The 23,949-nt window shown below is 42.7% G+C and overlaps 1 protein-coding gene across 3 annotated transcripts in view; it reads left to right on the top strand.

The window, feature by feature from the left end:
• TMEM131L (transmembrane 131 like) overlaps nucleotides 1-23,949 on the top strand; it is a 137,716-nt gene that overhangs the window by 62,700 nt on the left and 51,067 nt on the right. For 2 of the 3 annotated variants that reach the window (XM_054562349.1, XM_054562343.1), the window contains exons 4-7: nucleotides 4,416-4,484; nucleotides 8,452-8,575; nucleotides 9,810-9,926; nucleotides 10,829-10,939. In XM_054562349.1, the coding sequence (XP_054418324.1) occupies nucleotides 4,416-4,484; nucleotides 8,452-8,575; nucleotides 9,810-9,926; nucleotides 10,829-10,939 (421 nt within the window). The remainder of the gene's footprint in view (nucleotides 1-4,415; nucleotides 4,485-8,451; nucleotides 8,576-9,809; nucleotides 9,927-10,828; nucleotides 10,940-23,949) is intronic. The other variant, XM_054562356.1, reaches the window with a different exon arrangement.

Here is a 23,949-nt window from a genome sequence, read left to right as displayed (position 1 = left end):
TGCACTGCTGTCTCCGCGCCATCCCCATACCTGCTCTCTCCTGTCATCGCCGCCCACCCTCGCCTCCTTGATTTTCGCTCTGCACTCTACAGCTCAGAGGCAACAACAGGCAAATTCTCCAGTGTGGTTTCCTTGTCAGACGGTGCTCCACGTGTGGTCTGGGCGTCTTCCCTCTTGCCGTTAGCCGTACTGAAAGTGCACTCTTCTGTTTCCATTTATTGTAGATGTTCACTGACGACCATTCCCACTTTGACGCCTTCTGAGGGTTCTTCTTTTCTTTCTTTGAACACTCTTGCTCTTTTGAGTTTTGCTCATCCAGCTTGGACGAGCCTTTTCTGGCTTCCGGGATTATCACCGTGAGGGGAGAAACTTCCTTGAGCTGGCCCCCGGCCCCGGGGCACCCAGGCCGAACTTACTAAATTTGCGGCGGCTGTGAGGCTGGGTCTGGAGTCCCTGGGCCCTTCAGGTGCGCCCTCTGGAGTGGTGGCGCATGGCATTTGAAATGACGTGCTTTAGTCAAATAACATTTGTGAATGGCTGGAACAGTTGGTAATCGTTAATTCATTTCCAGATCTCCCTTATTGGACTGAATGTTTCTAAATGGCGTGCCTGCTATCAGCAGATAGATGCAGTTTTCCTGGGGATGAGGAGCCTGGGCACCCCACCACCTTCAAGGATCTCGGAGTCACCTGGTCCAGCTCCCTCAGTTTGCCAAAGAGGAAACTGAAGCCTGTGTCACATGCGAGCTCATAACATAGCTGGGACCTGACCCAAAGGCTGCTCGGTCCTCTGAAATTTCTTTTCTCTTGTACCAGCCACTTTTTGAACTGTTTGTTTTATAGGCAGGGAAAAAAGGTGGTCAAAGTTAAAAACAATAAAAGGAGAGAACAATATTAAAGAAAAAATGTTAGGTAATTTAAGGCCAAGATACTCTTTCACAGTAACATCGTGGGCGTCCTTGCCCACATGCCCTGCTGCTGAGGGGAGGGGGGGCTCTTTGCAGAAGGTGGCTGACTTTGGAATAAGGGCTAAGAGATCGTGCACGGGGGTGTTCATGTAAATAAGAGCCCACCTACCTCAGGTTACTGCCACTTAGTCCTTATCCCTATGCCTAGTTCCTGTTCTAGAAGCAAAATGACCCCTCTTTTCTCTTTTAATAAAGGACTTTCCCTTATAGTTATCTTGTGGACAGGGAAAGGGGGCACATTAGAAATGTGTAGCATAAATTTATAATTTAGTTTTATAAGAGTCATGCTTTTATTTTATGCCAGATGAGGGGATTCCTAAGAGTGAGAGAGGTCAGGTGACCTTTAACATAAAAGAATCATCCATGTTATTAAGGGTACAAGTGTGAAATGGTTCATGCCAACTTTTGAGCGAAAGGGGAAAAAGGGAGGAAATTATCTTTTATTTTGCTCTTGAAGCTTAATTTATTTCTTTGAAGCTGTCAATTTAGAAATGAAAACTTTGGCATCTTCTAACAGTATAATTTCATAGCTGGCATCACTACTCAAGGATAATGGCTGATGTCCGCTGTTGATGGAAATTTGGCCGTTTACAGCTTTCCCCCCCCCCTTCAGTCTTTATCAAACATGTGAGGCATGTGTCTGTGCGTGAGTGCTCATCAGGTCAATACCTACATCTGAAACAGTTTTACCTATGAGACATAGCTTTATATATATCGAGTGATGTTAAAGCTCCTTGTCACTTGACCTGGTTTCTGAACTGTACAAAGCTGAAATTAACCAGTGAGAAAGATGATTAGTTTCTTTTAGGAAAAAAAAATCAACATAATTTTATTTCTCCAGTGTGAGGTCAAAATTGTGTGTGTGTGTGTGTTTCAATTGGAGACATTCTGGCTCTTTCTACCATATTGCTTTGATTAGGACCTTAAATGTCTGATTTTCATTAGGTATGTAAACTTCCTGATTGTGGGATTTAAAAATCTGTTATGATATGAGGTGGCTCAGGTTTATATTCATTTGTTCTATTCAGGGATAATTACTCCTACCCCATATGGGACTTTTCACATCCAGAGTCCACTCTGACTCCAAGCTCAACTGGCTTCTCCATCTGTTCTCATTGCTTTTCTTGTTAGATGAGAATCATCCTCTTAGTAACATAACCTAGTATTTATTGCATTTAATTATGTGCCAGTCATGAAGCAAAGGCATTATTATCACATTTTAAAATTAAACACAGGAGGACTGCAAGGTGTAGGCGCTGTTGTCATTTCCACTTACACATAAATGGGAGGGGAGAGTAGTTAACGGCTGGCCCTCTCAGGACCAGAAGGCAAGGGCCTTGGACCTGGAATCCAGTTGTGTCTGGACTCTGAAGCCCAAGCCCTCACCCAGCAGGTGAGACTGTCCTGGTTCCTTGTAGGTCCTGCGACCTTGGACAGACCTGAACGCCTTACTGCACTCATGTTTGTGACCTGGGCAGATCTGCATTGCGGTTTTGGCTCTGCCTTTGAGCAGCTGTATGATCTTGGGTAAATTAATTTAATCCTTCAGACCTTTCTGATTCAGAGGTTGGGTGTGAAATCTGAAGAAAAATCCACTTTTGGAACAGAAGGCAGGAAGGAGACTGTCATGACTGATTTTACTTACTGCTTATATACAGCAGCTTGACTCTAAGATAACGCTTGGCATGTGAAATTGCCTGGTTTCTTTTTCTTCTGGAAGGCTGAACCCTGGTCAGCTCGGTCTGGAATGGGGTGGCTGTGGTGTATCTGCTGTTGGAACATCTTCATGTTCATCGCCTCTTGTGACTCTTGAAAACATTCTAGGGGCTGCTGGTTGTGTTCATGGGCCCTTTTTTGAAAGCAAGTCACGAAGTTAGTCCTGGCCTTTTGGGGTTTGAAGGGACCCGTAAATAACGTACGCCTTCTCCTGTGCGAGCTCAGCTCGAGAGGAGAGGTGAGCAGGAGTTAAGCAGGAAGAGCCTTGAAGTGTCACCTTTGAAATTAATATGGTTGATGTAAGAGGCAGAATAAAGAGGATACCGATAGAAGACAGATAATAGAGAAAGGAAAAAGGAGTCTTAGGGGAGAGGATGGAGGAAGGGAAGCTTAGACAGAGGCAAGGAAATGGAGGGAGGAAGAAAAGACAGCGGCCAGGATTCTTCTAGTGAGATGAGGAACTTGGAAGGGCTCCTCTGGTCTCCATATTGTTTGCACTTTCAAGGAAAATGGGAGAGGGGCTTTACCAAAGCTCACGAAGCTTCTGTTGGCGACTCGGATATCCCCTCCTGGGTTAGTCTGAACCGTGCTTGGGGGAGGGCTCCTTGGTGGGAGGAGAAAATGGAAAGATTGTGTTTTGGAAAGCTTGCTTGAGTCTTTGGAAACAGTCATACAGGCTACTTTTCGGAGATTCTTCAGTTAAATATTTTTGGATTACATGGCTTTTAAAATGTCATATGTACACACACATATTCATACACACACATAATGTTTACACATAGACATATGTACAGAGGCTGGCACAAATAACGCCCCTTTTTAATTACAAAACCTTTTATTACAAAAATCATAATCATGGAACTCTGTAACATACCAAAATCACACTCAAACATACCTTATGACATTTTGGGTGAAATGTCCAAATTAAAACTATCAATTATTACACCCGTATTATTACCCTACCAACCACACTCAAGTAGGCATTACTTCTGCCAGACCCTGTATTTTGTATTTTATATATATTTTGTATTTTATGTCTTTAAGTATTCCTATAGATTGTTATAGCTTATATTTTTGTCTTTTATGTGTTTTCTTTTTGGTATGTTAATTTGTGGCTTTTGACTCTGAAGGAAAATGAAATCATAATAATATTTAATAACTACTGAAAATGTGATCTGCCACATGAGATTTTATGTGGTTGTTTTCCTTAAAAATACAGATCTGCTGCCAGCTTCAGCCATAGGAGCAACTCTGGCTATGAGCCCCATCCTTGCCTTGTTACAAGTAGCCTAACAGATTTGGTGCCGTGCTTCCTTTCTCTACACCGTGCCTCCCCCCTCCCCTCTCCCCCATCCCATCCCAATCCCCACCCACCCACCTGCCTTAGTTGAATGTCATTTCTTGAATTTGGATTTATGGAAGTAGTCATGTTATCTGAATTCACCCAGAAATGAAGCCTATTAAAAAATTAAATCCACCCTCATTTTTGTCTGAATGCTTACAGAACTTTGTATTAGATATCTAAAAGTATCTTAGATTTTTTTGCAACTATAGAATTATATTAGACTTCTCATAATTCAATTTTAGCATTTAAAATCTAGTTAAGACTCATCTGTAAGGGAGTAAAATTGTATCTCATGAGAGCTGTTGGCCTAAGCATACCCTATTAACTCAGCATTCAAATTTTAAAACTACAACAAAAGTTAACCTCTCTTTTCTTTCTTTTTTTTAGCTTCTCAGACAAACTATTTAGTGGAAAGGGTTTACATTTTCAGCCATCAGTCCTAGATTTTGGAATTCAGTAAGTATCTTTTCTTCATAATTTTTAAGAACTTATTTGCTTTCAGGATATTTTATACATATATAATGTTAAATACTTTTTAAAATGTATTCAGAATATCAAGGGAAATTAATCCTGGGATGTTAAAGGGAATATTTTTTGTGCAAAGGAGAGTATAAGAATTGTTTTAGCCCTTTCTTTAGTTTTTTTTAACAAATGCACCTTATAATAATTTATAGCAATTGGAATTTAATAGGAATATTAATTTCTTCTTCCAAAACAAATCAGATTATTTTATAATGGAAAAACTTTAAATATTAATAGTTTCTGAATTCTTTTAGTTAGCTTCACTTTCTGAATCATTTTTACTGCTCACAATGCTTCAGGATTCAAAATAGCACTGTACAGACATTAGTATTACGATTAAGACTTTGGAAATGAGTTAAGTGGGATAGACAGCATCTAAGCTGTAATTACTTACAGTGCATTGTGTTAGGAGCCATGGAGGTAAAGGGAATGTGATGAGTGGCAGTTGAGGGACTAATCTGGGAACACAGAAATTAAGGAAGAGAAGGGTGAAGCCCTGCAGAAGAGGAAGGAATTTAATGACGCTTGCTGACTGTGACAAAGTTTGAAACAAAGAGCTAAGCTCCCAGGATGCAGAATATTGCTGCATTAAATAAGTAGACTTGCAAATTCATAGAGTTTCAAGGCTGGAAGTGAAAGAGGGTTTCAGGTGTAAAAGTTCTTCTTGCCTTATTAGCAGCCTGGAACGTCACTTCCATTTTACAAAGAGCTGTTTTGAGTTACAAGGAAAGTTACATGAATGAAATAACCGCGGAATTTAGGAGAGCGTGGGGTGAGTTAGAAGTGGTCTCCTGATGTGCCCTCCGCTGTTTACCTGGGTGTCTTTCTTTCCGTTTTCCTCTGATCATCGAAAGGTCAGAGCTGCAGTGAGGCAGAGTTAATTTTCAACTTCAAGTACCTGGTTGAGCTTTCTAGGGAGATTCCATACAAGGAAGAAGAGGTAAAAGCACGAAGGGAGACTGTTAACTTTATAAGACTCTGGGTGCCTGCTTCTTTGTTTATCAATTTGTATGTTTGTTACTTGTAAGTCAAGAAATTTTATTAGGTGCTAAATTTATAATAAAACATCACTGATTTCAAAATCTGAGAGAGCACTTTGCGTTTATGGAAAGTCTTTATTGTAAAAAGAAATTTTAATGCAGAACCTGCTTTAAAGAGTGTCCAGTACAGTTTGGTAGGTACAATAAGATGGAGAGTAGAAGGTACAGTTAGATTAGGATGACAGTTCCACGCCATAGGATGCCGGCTATGTGTAATGTATTTACTCTTCAGTAATATAAAAATCCTGTCATCAGTGCCCGTGGATGCATCTATATATTAGCTACGTATGTTAATTACCTATATACTGTATATCACTTACAGGTCCTGATGGGTGGAAAAAAAAGTTTAAATTATCTCATTTGAAAAGGTTGTTAATTTTTAGACTTGTGTCACCTTTGGATGATTTAGTTACATTTATGTAGTACTTTTATAGTTTTCCAAGTACAACCTCTCGTCTCTTGTCATTTAAATTTTATATCAATCCTGAAAGGATAGGTATATTGTGTGTGTGTGTGTGTGTGTGTGTGTGTGTGTGTGTGTGTGTATTATTTTCCAATGTCTCTATCTTTGACCATGAACTAAAATGTGGTCGTACATTTATTGCAGAGGGGTAACGCAGTTTGTGCCCAAGGTCACATTTCACTAGAAATGGCAGAATAAATCTGGTCTCAAAGCCAGCACACACCATGCTGTTGTTCTTGTAAGCAAGATCTATCAAAAAAGATACGATTGTGGGAATAAATTGTTTTCACTGAGGTTTTAAAAATCTCAGTAAGAACAAACTAGAGTTTAAATTAGAACACTTAAAAAATTAGCCATTTGACTTACTTCTGGCAAATGGCATAACTTATAGGCATTAGAGTAAAACTTTAGCCAGAGTTGTTGTTCTGATATCCTCCCTGCCCTAGTTCAGCTTTTGCTATTGTTTATTTTGACATTGACCTTGGGCAAGCCTCATCATTTTTTGCAGCTTTGACTTCCCTCTAGGATGCCTAATCAGGATCATGTTATTCAGTTGCCCTCTGCCTACTCCTTAGGGTTTATTTTAAGGGTTAATATTTTACTGGTCCTGAGATTTAAAGTGCTAATCACTCACTAGAGATTTTAATCATTCTTTTGTAGTATTGAATTAATAGAGCATCTTCCAGTTGTCACTAGTGAAGGAAATGCTTATCCTCATAACACTTTTAAAAATAGGTTTAAAAAATAGAATAAAAATAGCCCAGTGGTAACTAGGTTTCAGCCAGCATTCTCTGCCAGGTCTGGAGGACTCAGTCACTGGCATTGCAGTTTTGCAGGCATGTTTTCTAATGTTGTCCCCTGGGAGACATTTGTGTCCTTTGAAGCAAAACATCTTGTGTTCCAATTGTGTGAATGGGATATAGAGCTTTGAGGATATCTAGTAGTAACTTTGCTATTTATTCTTACTGTTTACCTAAAACCATGGAAGTCCTTATTTATTTAATTGAGAGAAGAGGCAAATGTGAACCCAGTACTTTTGAGGTAGGGCTTTCTGAGGTGACTCTTTATGCTTATGGTAGTATAAAGAAATTTTAGTTGTATCATTTAAGAACACTGAAAAATTAAGGTTTTAATCACATTGATGTGTACTTGACTTGTAACTGGGTGTAAAGGACTTATTTTTTTAAAATATACATTGGATGTATGAAACCCTCAATTAAGACCCGTGATTAAAAATAGGAAAAAAAGGCAGAAGAAAAATTCCAAGGATATGATTAAAACAGTATGTTTTAAATCCCATTGTGTGTAAGCAGGACAAGTTTTGCTTCATTTTTTGAAAAGATGGCAGAAAAATCAGAATAAAATCAGAGAAATACAGGCACAATGTAGATGAGTCGTTTGCTGAATTTAGAATACAGTTTTCTTTGTGGGCCTTTCCAGTGAAAACTGTGTATTTAGGCCTCTGCCACTAAATGCACAGGGTATTCAAACTGGAGAAGTGACTTGAGTGTAATCTGTGCGGGCTCTCTATGTACCGCAGCTAATTTAACTCGAGTAGACATGGCTTTGGGCAGCAGGAGGCAGAGGTAAATGATGAGAGGGAACATTGCGGGGAGCTCCAGGAAGGTGGGCCAGGCACCAGCTTCTTTCCTCTTGCAGTTGCTTTTGTCAGAGCCCTTGTTGCTGGGAAAGCCAACAGCAAGGTCTTTATCACCTAGGGTATTTGCTGTAGAGCAGCGATTCTTCCTCTGAGATTCGTAGAAAGTTTTTGAATTACATATGGGCTTTCTGGGCTTTTGCGTGTGCCTGCTTGTGGAGAGAGAAGCCAAACCTTCGTGGGGGCGAACTGGAAGACTCCTGACCTTTAAATGGATAAGAATCACTTCTGGAAAGAGATGCAGGGTTTTCATTTTTCTTAGGAGAATGGTCTTTAGCAACAGTTAAGTTTTCCTTTTCTAAGGCTTGCTGGTTGAAATCCGTTCCCCTACACCCCCCTAAAAGCCTCTTTAAATTTATTACTCAGGAAACAAACCCTAAGACACTTGGGTTTTCCTATGAGTACAGTTTCGTAAGTAAATATATTTTCATTTGACTTTAGAGTCCCAAGTCAGACAAGTATTTTCAAGCATGTAAAGGCCTAGATGGGTTGACTGCTTCTAACTCAAAAACCAGTGGGGTGCTGCTGTGGGTTGGTATAATGAGTCTTGTGAAAGAAAGGATTTTTTTTTTTTTTCTGTTGTGGATGAAGTGTTTTATTAATAACAGGATTTGATAATTGTTGCTTTTAACTGTGTAGTGAACATCAACAGCTTTTGGGTTTAAAGTGTATAGAGGGATGGTTGGATGGTTATATTTATAAGCACACAATACATTATTTCTCCCCTACTCCCTCTCCTAGGTTCCTGGGACACCCTGCAGCGAAGATGCTCTATGCTTATAACCCTAGTCGAGATAGCGAAGTCGTGGTGAATTCCGTGTTTACAGCTGCTAGACATTTTCATGTGCCTCCCGTTCATTGCAGGGTAAGTGTTGATGTACTCTTGGAAACTATGCCGTGGCGGGCTGCCAGCTTTTCTTGCTTTCTTTGGCCTGAAGTTTTGACTTTCTGCTCCCTGTCTCCCTTTTTCCTGCTACCCAAACTCTTTCCTTCTGTGTGTTTGTGTTAGCATTTATTTTTTTTTGTTGTTCATATTCATGATTTTGGTGGTTCTTGATATCTCTATGGGGAAAAAAGGTGTAAGAGTCTAAATTAGATAGTAATAGATGTATATTTAATATGATGTTTTTATCATTAAAGAAACTTAATATTATTTGTTTTGAAATGATGACCAGTGTGGAAGAATCTAGTAATTAATACAAGTTTGTATTTGGGATCTCTTCCCCTGGTGAACCTACTAAGGTAGGTAGGACTTCTTTCAAATGTAAAACTGAGAGGTTGTGATAGCTCCTTAATAAGCTAGTTTGTACCATTACACAGCGATCGAGACCCTAGTCTTCTAGTGGTCTTTCACTTTTAATGAAGGTCCCAATTACAAGTGGGTTTTATTTACTTATTTTGCTTCGTTATGTCTACCTGGTGCACTTTTTATTATATTAAAAAAATACTATGACTAAGGCATAAGAGGGAGCCCAGTATTTTGTTTACAATAGTCGCTCCAGATTAATGCTATTCCTGGCTTTTATTTAGTGCCAGCGTGCTTGTACATTGGCGGTTCTCTTTAAGTGGAGCTGGAACTGTGTTAGATAAAGGCGTGGAACTCTTGGGTGTGGAAGAGGAGGGAAAAGGAAAGCTGTGACTCCAGCCCCAAGTGAAAGGACTTGGCAACTATCTTGCCATATGTCCAAAACTATGTTTTGCTTCCTTTTAAAATACGTTATCTATTTTTAGAAAGAAGGGGTGGGAGGGAGGGAGAGAAACATTGATGGGTTGCTTCTTGTCTGCCCCAACCAGGGACCTAGCCTGCCACCCAGGCATATGCCCTGACTGGGAATCAAACCAGCGACTTTTGGTTTGTGGGTTGACGCCCAACCCACTGAGCCACACCGGTCAGGGCCCATGCTATGTTCTTTGTTGTATTCTCTTAGGTTGTCATTGTTGATCTGCTTAGAGGATTCGCAGAGATTCCTGCTACTTATAAACAAAGGACGCAGAGTATGCAAACATGTATTCACAGAAATTGTCAAGAAGAAAGCCTGTGAAAGATGATTTTTCAAAGGGGGCCATTCTAAATGACTCATTTGATTCCGCTTTTTCAGGTAATTCCAGCAATGGGGAAAACTTCCTTCAGAATTATTTTCTTACCTACTGAAGAAGGGAGCATCGAGAGTTCTTTATTTATTAATACCTCCTCATACGGAGTCCTTTCCTATCACGTAAGTAACTTCTTCTGTCACATAATTTGGTTGCTGAATTAACAAAGGGGTTTGGGTAATTAAAAAAAAAGATGCTGGATGTATTGACACCTGGTGTATGCCGTTAATATTATAAGGCTGTCCGTGGTGCCAGCGCCCTGCCTTCCCCATCTTTTGATACACATGTGGGCTGTGCGGGGCCTAAACGCTCACTAAAGATCCTTGAAGGGCATTGGAACCAAATAGTGACATCTACCACATAGTTTTCTAGTGTAAAATATAGCAGGCTTTCAAAGCCCACAGCCCTCACCTCACCAACAGTCCAGGGGAGGGATCTCTCGGGGGAATTTCGAGAGACTTGGCCTCCTCCCGACCGGGGCTCAGGGATACTTTTCATCAGGGAACACGGATTGCGAGCTTGGGGGCCAGTTCGCCAGTTCTCAGGGAGCTCACTGTTCACAGGAAGGCACCAGGAGGGGAGAGTGAGGCTTTTTGTTGTTGTTGTTCCCCAGAACAGTTAGGAATCTTTATCTTTAATTGTACCTGTGACATCTTCGAGAAGACATGGCAAGAAGTAATTTAAGTGCCAAGATCTCCCTAACCATTTTTGTGGTTAATTCTTACTGGGTTTCATTAAATGCATGGTCCCTCATCAGAAAAGTTGACTATTTGTGAAAAGCTTTGCTATAATGAGGAACATTCTGCTTAAATACAGCAACTTTTGTTTTTTTTGTTTTTTTGTTTTTTGTTTTTTTAAAGACGAAGTTAAACACAATGACAGGATAGAGTCTTGAATGCCAAGGTGATGAATACAAATGTCCTTTGGAAAGGTATTTTAGCATTATGGCAAATGCACTTCAAAACTAACAAAGGAATGATTTTCTCTTGCCCTCCTCCCCCCCCCCCCCGCCCCTTTCCTGCAGGTATCTGGAATTGGTACTCGCAGAATCTCTACAGAAGGGTCTGCAAAGCAGCACCCAAATGCTTCTTTTCTGCTTCCACAGGTCCAGAGCATTCAGCTTTCACAAACACAGGTAATTTTAATACTAGATTTATTTTGAATGCGAGTCAAGACCAAACTTTGGAGCCCTCTAAATTTATGTGTTTTTTTGCAGAATACATATAGCCTTTTTACATAGTCAGAATGAGGATTTTACTTTTTTCCTGCTTTTTAGAAAAATCGTGGTATCTGTAGAAATTGCGTATGTCTATAAAGTGTCAGTAGAGTCCGTCTACTTCTTTTTAACGGCTGTATAGTCCATGGTGTTCACATTTCATAGTTTGCTTAAACCTATTATTGGTAATTAGAAATGTTCCCAGTTTTTCATTATTTTGTTTCGTTTTGTTTTAAAAATTTATTTATTTTTAGAGAGAGGGGAAGGGAGGAAGAAAGGGGAAAAATATTGTACAAGGGAAATATCAATTAGCTGCCTCCTGCACGTCCCCAACCCTCAACTGGGGACCTGGTCTGCAACCTAGGCATGTGCTCTGACTGGGATTTGAACCAGCAACGCTTTGGTTCGCAGGCCAGCTCTCAAGCCACGTGAGCCAGGACATTATTTTTGTTGCCATTAGGCCATACACATATTCTGTAAGTTTCTTAGTTCTCTTTAAATTACCTGTTTCCTTGGGGTATGTTTCATAAACAGAGATCTGTAGTTAGAGACTATGGCCTTCCTTATAGAGTCTGTTAAATCTTGCCTGGTTGCATTTTAGGGAGGTAGATCCTCTGTGGTCACCGGCAATGACATTCCTCCCAGGATGTCTTACTATCTTCCCCTCTCCCTGCTTCCAGGCCTGCCCATCCGTGGTTTATTGGCAAGAAACATTTTTGATGTTTTAGGAGACATCTAACGATACCCTCACAGTCTCTTAATACACATTTCATTAATAGCATGTACGTTCAGCCATTTTTTTCCCTTCGATTATCCAGATTTCCTTGTAACTGAATACCTTTCAAAATTACAAAAACTCTTGAGTCAACATATTATGAACCTTACCTACCCTTTTCTAAAAAGTTAAAGTGTAGTTGACATACACAGTATTATATTTTAGTTTCAGGTGTACAACATAGTGATTCAGTGGTTGTATACCTGCGATGGGATCATCATGATAAGTCTCGTACCTGGCTGTCCCCATACAAAGTTGTTACGATATTATTGACTATGCTTCCTTCCTGTTCAGTGACTAGGGAACATTATTTAGGAGTTTTGTCAGTCACAGCATTTCGTGGATGTCCTCCATTCAGCAGTGTCCTTTCACCTCTGTGTTTCTGTCCTCGTGGAGCTTACATTCCAATGGACGAGACAAACAAAATGAATTCACCTGTAATGTCATGTCTGGGAGCCTTGTCACCACATAAAAACTCTTAAGCATTTGTAATATTGTCTTTATTTTTATAAAGTTGAATGGCCCCTCCTGCAAGGATTTTTAAGGAAGAGTTCTTTTATTTCGCAAATTTGGATTTGGTTGAAATCCAAAGACCAGTAGGGCCATATTGGAAGGTTTTAAGCAGGAGACTGATGTGACTGGACCTGCATTTCTGTAAGTGCTTGAAAGAGCTGGTGTAGGTTTAACTTGCCTGGGCTGACAGCATCGTTTTTTCTCCTGTGAACATTTTTCGCCGTATCTCAGGGCTGTCCTTCAGCAAAGGGGGCAGCAGAGAAATGGCCAGGCTTCTCTGGTAACCGAGATTGGGGGTTTTGAGAGCCAGGTGCCGTGTTAGTAGTAACGCAAGTATTGCAGTAGAGACGGGTGTTCAGCTTGCTCTAAGTTAGTGGGGCTGATTTAAGGATGCGTGGAATTGAGGGTCCCGTAGTGAGACCTTGATTGATGAGAGCATGCACGTTATTCACTCTTCCTGGTAGATCCTGTCCATTGGCTGTGATGCTCACTGTCCCCTTCTGTATCCACGCCGTCACTGTCTCCTTCCTGGGCACTGTAGCGCCCCTTCACTGGTCTGCCAGCCCTCACTCTGACCCTTTTAGTCCTTTTCCCAGAAATACACACTGGACCTCATTAGTCACCTGCTTCACACCTTCTGGCGCATTCCTCTAGGTCTTAGGATCACAGCCAGTCCGCACGGGAGGGGTGGCGGCGGTGTCCCTGCAGTCTCACGCTCGCCACGCTTGCTCTCTGCGTTCCAGGCACACCGGCCTTTCTCTGCTTGCTTACACGGGCCATTTTCCCACCTCAGATTCTCCCCCCTCCCCACACTTTTCTCCAAATTAACCCTGATTTTATTCTACCTTTATCAGCTCAACTTTTTCCAGAAATCTTGCCATTTCTCCCCATTAAGTAATCACACACCCAATAAGTGGTTACTTAGCCACTCTTTCCTTGACTGTGGAGTTTACGCCCCACGAGAGCAGGGACGACCTGACTTGGGTCTCCGCTGTAGTCCTGGCCTGGCCCGGGGCCGCAGTCGGAGGTGCCCAGGGAGCATGGCTGAGGGAAGGGCTGGCCTTGGCGGGTCTGCAGCTCTCCCGTCAGGAGCACTTACTGTTGCTCCCCGCCCCATGGCACTGTGGTGGGGACTTGGCTTGCCTTGGTCTTTGTTTGTGTTAGCTAATACCAAACTCTCTCCATTTGGCGTCTTTCTTCTTTTTTTGCATTTTAATTTATTTTTTAACAGCTTTCTTTGAGACATGAGTCACATAATGCAAAATTCACCCACTTACCACAATTCAGTGGTGGTTAGTATCATCACAAAGTAACACAACCATCGCCACTATCAAATTTTAGAACATCTCATCACCCTCGTTCCTGGTGACCACTACTCTATTTTCAGTTTTTATAGTTTTGTCTGTTTGGACATTCCATGTAAATGAAACGTGTGGTCTTTTGTGATTAATGTTTTCAAGTTTTACCCATGTCATAGCATGTATCAGTCTTTTGTTCCTTTTCATTTCCAAATAATAGACCATTCTGTGGACATACCATAGTCTATTTAGCCATGTATCAATTGATGGACATTTGAGTTGTTTCCACTTTTTGGCACTCAAAGCTTTTATACCTAGGGATCTAAATGGAATTGGATTTTAAATGATCTGGCTTAAACATGGGCGAAAGGATTAAAAAAAAAAAGAGAGACATGCGCCCAAAGATCCCTGAATGTGAACCGTCTGAAGATGAAGGCTGCAAACACGCAGATGCTGCCCAGCGCCTCCCAGCTGCGACATGCTGATCAGAGAAGGAAAAGCAGCAGAAATATTTCATAAAACTGTGAACCTGGATCAGAACAGAACAATGGCAGGTGGGCCTGACGTGCCGCCCTACGGACACAGGTCATATGACATTTTTAAGGTGGCCGTGAGGTCTCTGTCTCAAAACCTGAGAGATACGTGAGAATGACCCCAAACAACATCGCATATTTTGCCGCTGCAAGCCCAACAAAATTCCATCCTGAGAAAGGAAATCGAAAGCCGTCAGAAGGCCGACGTGGACCTCTGCGCGGTGCTGCGATGTGTGTGATTCGGCCCATGGACTGCACGTTCCCCCACTGTCACTCAGGTGTAAAGAGGCTGAACTCGGGTCAGGCCGCGAACAGGGATGGTTAGAGGCGGGAGCTGTGGAACAGTCTAGGACCTAAGGGTTCAGAGTGAGAGCCGTGGGTGCCTGTTCCCTCTACGTTGCGTCCCCACGACTGTTCTGTAACCACCGATCTCTGCCTCTCAGTCCTTTTGCCTGTTTCATCCAGTCCCCTGACCGCCCTCCCCTCTGGCAACTGTCAGTCTGTTCTCTGTCTGTGAGTCTGTTTCCAGTAAGTAGTCAGAGTCTAGCTTTATGAAAGACCTCTGAAAAGGGCAGTATTGGATATTTTGGCTTTCTTTTACAAAAGTATTATTTAGGAAAAATGGTCAAGCAAAGTAAGTCCATTGTATTTGATCTTATGTCTCTGAGTAGGGGAAAACAGAAGTAGTTTCTGTAATGTCATGTAGACTGTGATTGGTTCTGTCCCTCTTAAATGAATCTTAAGGTTAAGATCCCAGTTTGTTTTTTGGAATAACAAAAAAATGTATGCATCTTGGGAAATAAATGAGGGAGCGAGCAAATAATTATCTTATTTTTTGTAATATGGGCTCTTTTCAGTCCTTTTTGTTTGTGTCCATTGCCCATTCATATCTGAGTTTTGCATTTTTCCTGCTCCATTGAGTTGGATTAAATGACTCACTTTCTTCTGCTGAAAACAAGAGTGTTTGTGTAATTGGCCTTCTATCTAAACTCTTGCTGGCCGGGCGTTTCATAGCAATCACTAAGTCAAGGGAGAGGAGGGTGTACATTTTGGTCTCTCTGCTGCACGTGTATGTCTACTCTTGGGAAGAAAGTAGGGAAACATGAAGAATTAAGATTGCCTTTTTCTTTGTAAACTTTTTCACGTGTTCCTTCTTTCATTGGTCTTGACCTTTAGGAAGTGAGATTCCTAGCAGACGAGACATCACAGTGAGAAACTGAGGTGCCTCTGCTTTGGTTGCAGCCTTGTCACCAGGTGGCCCCTGGACTCTCCTCCCAGCCAGGCTTTCTCTGTTCTAGTCCCAGGCCACACTGCTGCTGGCAGTGGCTTCTTAAATAAAACTGTTCTGTATTTCCCTGGTCACTGTGCTGGCTGGGCCCCCTGTTGTCTACAGGATAAAGTCTAAGCGCCTTCGCTTGGCGTACAAGGGCCTTCCTCTCATCATTGCCAGAACCTGGTATCCCTTCTTACAAACCACCTCACCTCCGTAAGCTCTTACCCGTTTGAACTCCAGTTGTCCTTCGACGTCCATCCTCCGAGACCCAGTTCTCGGACCACCTCCTCGGAAACCTCTCCAGGTTCCCTGGCAAGTCTGTGCTCTAGTCCCCATGGCACTTGGTGGGAATCCCTGCTTTCACAGGTACTGTCCCTTGCTGTCCCCCTCCCCTGCTCTTCCACAAGGCTCTTAGGACAGGGCCTGTTTCTTCTTCATTTTTACAATCTCAGCATCACCTTTGTGCTTAGTACACTGAGAGCCCCCAGAGTTTTTAATAGATAGATGAGTCAGTGGGCATCTGAGTTGACATCCTCAAATAGCACTTGTACCCCTCGTACCATCTGAGGTTTGCATCACTTCACCTTTTTGCCACACCAACGGGTTTGACCTTCAGCAGATTTACTGCTAGGGCAGGTGGTATCATTCTTATTTTAGAAATTGTAGAATGGACTTAGAGTTTAAGTTACTTGGTGGAGGTGGGGGGTGGAGGGGGGAGAGCCAGGATGGGCAGTTCCAGCTCAGTTTGCTTTCCGTTTTTACTCATGTATAATAAGTGTCATGATGGCTTTTATTTCTTTTGACTTAGGAAAGGTAAGTGAAAAAAAAAAAAAAAAAAGATGTTTACTTTTTTTGCAGTATTTTATAATGGCAAACAATAGTAGAAACAGCTTAAAGGCCTAACAGTGGAAAGAAGGATTTGATACATTTGAGTATATCATTAGAGTAGAATATTAAGCAGTTCTTCCAAGTTATAATTATGATGCTTATGTAGAAATCTCTGACAAGTTATTAGTAGACTACAAGCTTGACTATATGATTGTAACTATAAAACATATGATGGGATATAATATGTAAATACGGCTGTATTAGGCTCATGTTTTCTTCAGTACTGTTTTGGATCCAAGCCACTGAGATTTGGGGACTGTTTCAGTAATTTAGTCAGGAAAGACAGAATACTTAATAATTGGCACTGTCTCAGAATCTGGTATACAGGGTCGCTATGGCAATAAGCTGATCTCAGAGAGTTCAAAGAACTTATTATTGGGATCACTGTAAAATTACATTTATACTGAAAAATAGAATTATAAGGCAACATAATAAAGATGTGTGTGTGGGTGTTCCAGCGTGGTATCATATTGACTTGTCTAGAAGACTATGAATGTGAGAAATTATAATGTAGTTATAGGAAAACAGGGGAAATCAGAGAACTGAAAAATTAGGAATATGCCCCAAGCCCACAGTCACACTCAGCAAAGGTAACCAGGGGGGAATATTTTTTTCATCATCTCTTTTTCAGTATTTTTTTCTAAGAGTGTGTGTGTGAGATAAGAGGTCCCCTCCCCCACCATAGTGTCATGTCATTGGATTGTGTAAAGGGGAGATTATTTCTGGGTATTCTGTGTGATATCTAAGACATTTCGGACCAGGAGTTCCTAACCTTTTAAGACTGGCACGGCGTTTGCCTTTGGAGTGGTGACTCCAGGCGCTGTGCCTGCCTGCCCGGGACACGTGTTGGGCAAAGGCCGCAGCCCTGGGCCGCAGCCTGCGGGGAGCCTGAGGCCCGGGAGGGGCCCAAGTTGCTCCCCTGCTCCTTGTTTCCGGAGGCGCTGGCCTCCGTCAGTGAAGTCTGGCGGCCTGGAAGGGAAGCCGTAAGATCAGGGGACGGAGGACAACACGGAACGCTTTTTTCCATCACAGTTTCACAGAGGAGGAATGGAAAGACTGGGATTTCTCACAAACAAATAAGTTACAAAAGTCTGATGTATGATTTGGAGGTGGAAAATAGAGAAAGGGAAGGACTGAAGGCCTGTGTAGCTGCTGTGTTTTCCTGACCGTCTTACACAGTTCGTTAAATGACATAAAACAGAACTTTTGGGTGGACCAGCTGAGAATTCCTGAAAGTCTGTGTGTCATCGTAACATATTTAATCCCATTTCTTGGCATGATAAAAGTTTGTGATCTTGCTTACCTAAAGATGGTAGGCTGTCAGACTCTCATAAGTTATGACTGTATGTTAGGTAAATATATGCCATTACCTAATTTCTGCCTACTACCTACCTCTGAATATAGTTTTTAAGGGCAAGGAAATTGTCTGAATCTAAAAAAATGTCTTCTCTTCATCGGAGCCACAAGTGAGAATGAGGCAATGGAATGAGAGACTGGGAAGAGGAGAGGCAGAGCGCTGGGTGGTAGAGGCAGGAGAAAGCACAGGGAAGCCTAGAGAGAAATACCAGGAGGCGTGGGTGTGGGTGTTTCTCTTCCCTCTTCTGTGTGTTACAGGCGGGGGAGTCTCTTGGCTGCTAGAATGCAGCTTCCTGGTCTCTCTTTAAACTCAGTGTTGGCTTTCTCTTTCTGTCTCTCTGTCTCTCTCTTTTTGCCTCCTAGGAGAATTGACTCGTTCCTTACTAAAAACTGAGTGATACCTCCCTTAGCAAGAGTAATACTGAAAAGCTTTTGTTTTTATGCATTTGTTTCCCTGTACTATGATTATAAGCTCCGTAAGAGCAGGAATCATGTTCTAATCAATATTTGTTTCCCTATTACCTAGTACAGAGCCCGGCCATATGGCCATGTAGTGGATAAAGAAGTGTTTGATAATTGAATAAATGATCTTTAAAAGGGAGAAATTATCATCTTAGCTATTTATGAGCTTATAAGATATGAGTCTTTTCTGATGTCTTTCAAACATTGTATTAGAATACTCTAGAAACTTTTATTAGAAGACTTGAAGGTGTCCAATAATTAACACCTGTCTTCCTGACCAAGTTCTGAACTAGAAGATCTATAAGAATCAGGTGTTAGAGAATGAAAGTGCCACCTCTATGTTACTGGAGTATCTAGGGGAAGAGAATCTTTTCCTTATAATGTCCTTGGTTTTATACTCCTGACCCAATGGGCTCACCTGTTTCTAAGCCTGTAACCCTCCCTTCTCTAACAAGGAGATCATCAGATATCCGGTGGCCCTGTGTCCACCTTCCTGAGCCTGTCCCTTTTCCCAGGAGCACCAAATCCCCTTCTTTATTTGCTGATCCCCCTCAGACTACTGGGGCACATTGATGAGTTTGCCCCTAGAAAGCTCTGAGATGGATTATAATAATTCATTAATAAGCTGCTCCAAAGCCACATTATACCCAAGGTTGAAAGCTCATGGTCTCGTCTGTTTCCCCTCCCATCTTCTTTTCAAGCATGATATCCAGTACAGCTTAATGGAGTTTTTGCAGTGGTATCAAATCACAGTTAAAATGCTCCAATAAAACGCACCAGCCATATGAGGATGGCCCATCAGAGACGTGTACAGCACAGCGAGCGAGAAGGTGGATTCTAAAACCAGGCCATAGGCCATCTCGGTTCTTCGTGACCGTGGCCAAATTACCCTACCATCTTATTTCTTAGTGTACCTATAAAATAGGTTATATTAGCACTAATTCATAGGATTGCTGTAGCTATTGAATAAATTGGTACATGTAAAGCACTTAGAATTAGTACCTGGCACACAGCTAAAACGCATTCCTCATTTGACTTTTCAAAAAGTTTGAATACAAACCCTCTCCTATTACGAAACTCTTGGGGAATTTTAAAACTCAGAGATTCAGTCCTTTGGCAAGGCATGAAAGTTCAAGGCCATAGTCCCAATATCAAATTAGCTTGGCCTGTGAGTTAACATTCAAAGAATTTGAAGTCCTCCCCAATCCCTTATTTTTTAATTTTAATTTAAATATTTTTTAAATCTTAGCCAGAGAGCTTCTCCATGCCTGTGTGTAGCAGCTACAGACCAGACTTGGTGCATGGCTTCCTCAGAGGCTTAGAGTTACAGTAGTTCACTACTAAGTCTCTCTTGAGCCTCACTTGAGTCTAGAATCTTAATAAGACATGCAAGAATATCGGATTATCAACCTAACATCCACCAGCTTTGGGAAACATGTCCTCCCCCATCCCCTTCCTCAAGGTACTAAGCAGAAATTATCCCCAGGATTTCTGTTTGCCAGAGAGAGGGATGGAGAACAGACAGAGAGCTTCACCTTGGTTTTAGCTTCAGTTCATGCCAGTTGTTCTGAGTCTGCGATCTGGGCGTTTGAACTCGATGGGGAGGAACTGCATGTCAAGAAGCTAATTTGGGACATTTGGGGCTTAGGGAGGAGCGCCTGTCACATCACCTCCCATCTCAGGAAGCAGCCCCTGAGCTGCTCTGGTCTTCCCTGCGCTAGAGCTTTGCAGTGGCGGCAGGCTGGCCACAGCGCAGAGCCCTTGTTTCTGGTGTCCCATGCTGACTGGTGTGCTGAGTGCCGTTGACCTCTGTTTAGGGATGGAGCATCTGCCGTGGCTGCGGGCATGGACGGCGAGATCTGAGCACATTGTACTTTCCTTTGTCTCTTACTGGGGACTCACTGAGGCTTCTGGAATCCACTCTTTAGGGAAGGCTTTTCCTTTTTCACTCTGCTTATTTCAAGGGGATTGCTGCTCTCAGCAGGTTCCTGGAGGGGAGCTGCTGTAGATACATTGGAAGCTCAGGGCCCGTGGGGATAGCCCTTGGCCGCGTGTCGCTCCTCCAGGTTGTGAGTGAGCGCTTCTCTCCCTGCAGCCTGGCCCATGGCTCCAGGAAGTGCTTGTTATCCCCGGTGTTCCTCTTCCTTTGACAGATGCTCAGTTGAGGATCTAGCTCTTTAACCAGCTTCTTTGGCTGGTCTCTTTTTTTCCTATAACACTTGTAAGCTCCTACTGGTTGCTGGAATTGGTGCATTCCTCTTTTTTATTTTTTACTTTTTCCTTTATCTTTCAGTCTAGATTTATATAGCTTTTTTCTCTAGATATTTCCTTAGATGTTTTCTTGTGAGTCCTCCCAAAGCAAGAGAGATAAAATAAATGTGTTCTGAGTTTGGTGAAAGCACCTACTGTTTAAACAAATCTTCTCTTCCCTGCATTGCATCCTCATACATAGGCGACTTCTCCCATTAGACCAACACCTGAATCAGGCCTGGGGCCTGTCTATCTAGCCCTCCCTGCCTGGTTCCCCTTTAATGGGTTTCCTCTGTGCTGTGCTCTCTCTTAGATGGAGTCTAATTCCCTGAACATCAAACATTTTCCCTCAGGGCACAGGCACTAACTGTGTATTCCTCTAAAATGCTCTGAACTCTCTGCTCTGATCTCCCTGGTCTCCCCTTCACAGCCTGTGTGGATCTTCTGTGACCCTTGGTCTCAGCCTTTGAAGCTACAGGTCCTTGCTTGCTCTTCCCGTGGGCTCTGTAGCTGGCTTTAGAAGTGTGTCCCTCCACAGAACCTAGAACTGAATCCCAGTTCCTCTTGAGAGAGCAAGTGCATTCTGCTGAGGTCTGGCCTGTCTCCCTTAGCTTTTTTAAAGCTCCAGTGAACACACAGATATATGTTCTTCATTTCAGTTAGATCTCAGGTTACGTCTTTTTATGTCTGTGGAACTAGGCCTACAAGGTCTCCTGTTCTGTGTCAGCTCTGTCTCATTGTCCCCTAAGATGTCAGCTTTTCTCTCTTCCTTCTGCGTCATCAGTCTGCCTTCCTTTTTTTGTTTTTTGTTTTGGTTCCCCTTGTCCCAGTAGGAAGACTGAAGTGTGTTTCTCTAACCTTCTAGCACCTCTTTGGTTTCCGGAGTGAACCTGACGGTTCCAAGGACAGACCTTGGTGGTTGTCTCCTTTGTGCCTGCGATCGTGTTGTCAAATGACTTCTGTGACTCAGCCCACTGCGACAGCATGGCTCCTTAAGAATACCCGTATTATTTTTTATGTATAAAATCTGTCACCCTTCTACGGCTCTGTCCCTTAGCATCTTGAAATTCTAACATGGTGGTTAGCATTTACATGGTTAATAAATCTAACGACCCGGGGAGGAGCTCTTGAGTCAGTGGGCTGGCCTCTTGAATTGAAGCTGCATCAAGAAGGCAGCGCAGTAAAGAGGAACAGAATCCTGAGCAGCCTGTCTGTACAGCCTGCCGGGAGGTGGGCCCAGTGGTTCCTCCAAAGCAGCAGAGAGTATTCTGGAAGCTCTGTTTTGAGAAGCGTCCTGACTGGGGAATATCTTTTTCTCTTTTTCTTTGCCTTTTTCCTTTTCTTTCTCATTTCTTCCTTTTTCTTTTCTTTCCTTGTGGTTAAAATATGCACAGCACAAATTTCGTATTTTAACCATTTTAGGTGTCCAGTTCAGTCCGTGACATTAAGGGCATCCACACTGTTGCGCAGCTGTCACCACGTCATCTCTAGAACTTTTTCCTCATCTCAAACTGAAACTCTGGCCCATTAAACACCAGCTCCCCATTCCCACCTCCTCTCAGCCCCTCGTGACCATTATTCTCTCTCCTGTCTCCAGGAATTTGACTGTTCTAGGTCTCCTCATGGAAGTGGAATCACGCACTGTTTGTCCTTTTGTGACTGGCTTATCGCACTTGGCATAGTGACTCCAAGGTTCACCCAGCTTGTAGCACGTGTCAGAGCTTCTTTCCCTCTTAAGACTGAATAATAGTCCATTGTGTGTATATACTGCGTGTTGTTTGTTCGTTCATCCATCGATGGATTTTGGGTTGTTTCCACCTTTTGACTGCCGTGTCTAACGCTGTGAATATGAGTGTACGAGCATCTGTTTGAGTCCCTCCTGCCACTTTTGTGTTGTTCTGTGTTTAATTTTTTGAGGAACCACCTCACTGATTTCTGCCGCCATACCCTTTCTTCATAGCCCCATGCTGGCCACAGCCATGCCTGTTTAGGTAAAAGCTGTGCTTCTGCTCCTCAAGGTCGGTCTACAGCAGCCTGCATCTTAACGCCTGCACTTTTGCCGAGCCTGGGCCCAGGTTCAAGGGCTGAGCCAGGCCCTCAGGACCCACCTGCCACTTGCTTAAGGCCCAGCAGCATCCAATTGTATAAAAATAGCTGCTAGCCTTTGGACAGAACCCCTGTACGCTGCATGACCCACCAAGGTGAAAATCCCACATGGCTCTCTTGCAAGTGCCAGCCCAGGTGGTAGTAGTTAAAAGCCAGCCACCCAAGTGTACAAGCCAGGGCCACCTAGTGTAAAAATTCAGGCCCCTGCCACTTGGTCTGACGAAACGTCTCAGTACCTGAGTGTTAACCTTGTTCTCTCTTTCAGGGTTAGTGACACATTCGGGGGGGCTGGGAAGTGATGTGCAATAAATAACACTTCTCTCTTTTCTTGGGTAATCAACCAATGGCGAAATAAGACAAAAAGGATTAGAAGTGTTTTTGGGGGAAAAAAAAAATCCCTTCTCTTAGAGACCAAAGGTGTGGGGAAAAGGAGTTTTCCCCTCTAACAAATTTGATGTGAGAAAAATGCTTCCCTGATGTATTTACATTGTTTGTTATGGACTTTTACTAATTTAGTGCCTTCACTGTGAATGCACAAGTAAAAATAATAATGCTCCCTCAGGAGGGCCTAGTGCGTGCCCCGTGCCTGGCATGCATATCTCATTTAATGTTTTTCACGTGGCTGTGACTTCATTAATTCTGTTTTATTGAAGGAGGAACTGAGTCTTGGAAATCATAGGAATGTCCCCAGGGTCTTAGGGCTGGGCTTCATCTTGAGTCCGTGGTGAATGCAGGCATGTGGCCACGCTGTCTTTTCTCAAAAGACGTGGAGAAGGAAAAATGCTACGCATATACTCTAGTCCCTTTTCCCTTGTAACAAAACAAAACAAAAAACTCATTTCAGCCAATTCCTGGGTTTTTACAAATATTTCGGGGAGTGAGTCTGGCAACAACGGCAGCTTTTGTTTCCGCGGTTACGATCTGAGGGCCGGAAGGGTTAGTGGCAGTAGTGGCAAAGGGGTGAAACACAACTGCTGTTTAACACAAGGCTCAAGCAACCAGACAGCGCTGACGGCGGACTCCGCCGAGTCTGTCTGTTATTCAGGAAACGCTGAATGAGGAGTTTGGTTATAGAGCATGAGTGTTGTGTGGAAGGGACCCCAGAAAGTGCTCGTTTCACACAAAATCATTTGCTGTATAGCATGTATTGTACCCAGCGCTGTGTGTGGGCCACTGGCCGAGATGGGCACGTGGCTTACGTGGAAACCATGTTCCTGTTGGTACACACAATGGCGTGAGAGATGTACCTTTATGAAGATCTCTAAAATTTAGCATTCAAAATTGTGAAAGTGGGGAAACTGAGGAAAACAGACTCTACGGTTGGGACTTATGTACATAATTCTTGGGCATTTCATGAGTTTCAGTCCTTCAGTGAAAGGATTTCATGAATGGTCATCGCGGGGCCTGTTGTGAGTTGTTCATTCGCTGTGGATCGATACGTTACGGGTTCTCGTGCACTTTTGTCTTGTTAATAA

This window comes from Pteronotus mesoamericanus, unplaced genomic scaffold (genome assembly GCF_021234165.1).
Source record: "Pteronotus mesoamericanus isolate MK-2021 breed Mesoamerican mustached bat unplaced genomic scaffold, CSHL_Meso_final contig_163, whole genome shotgun sequence".
Classification (NCBI taxonomy): domain Eukaryota; kingdom Metazoa; phylum Chordata; class Mammalia; order Chiroptera; family Mormoopidae; genus Pteronotus; species Pteronotus mesoamericanus.
The sequence above is the reverse complement of the archived record's forward strand: the minus strand, read 5'-3'. Positions and strand labels throughout refer to the sequence as shown.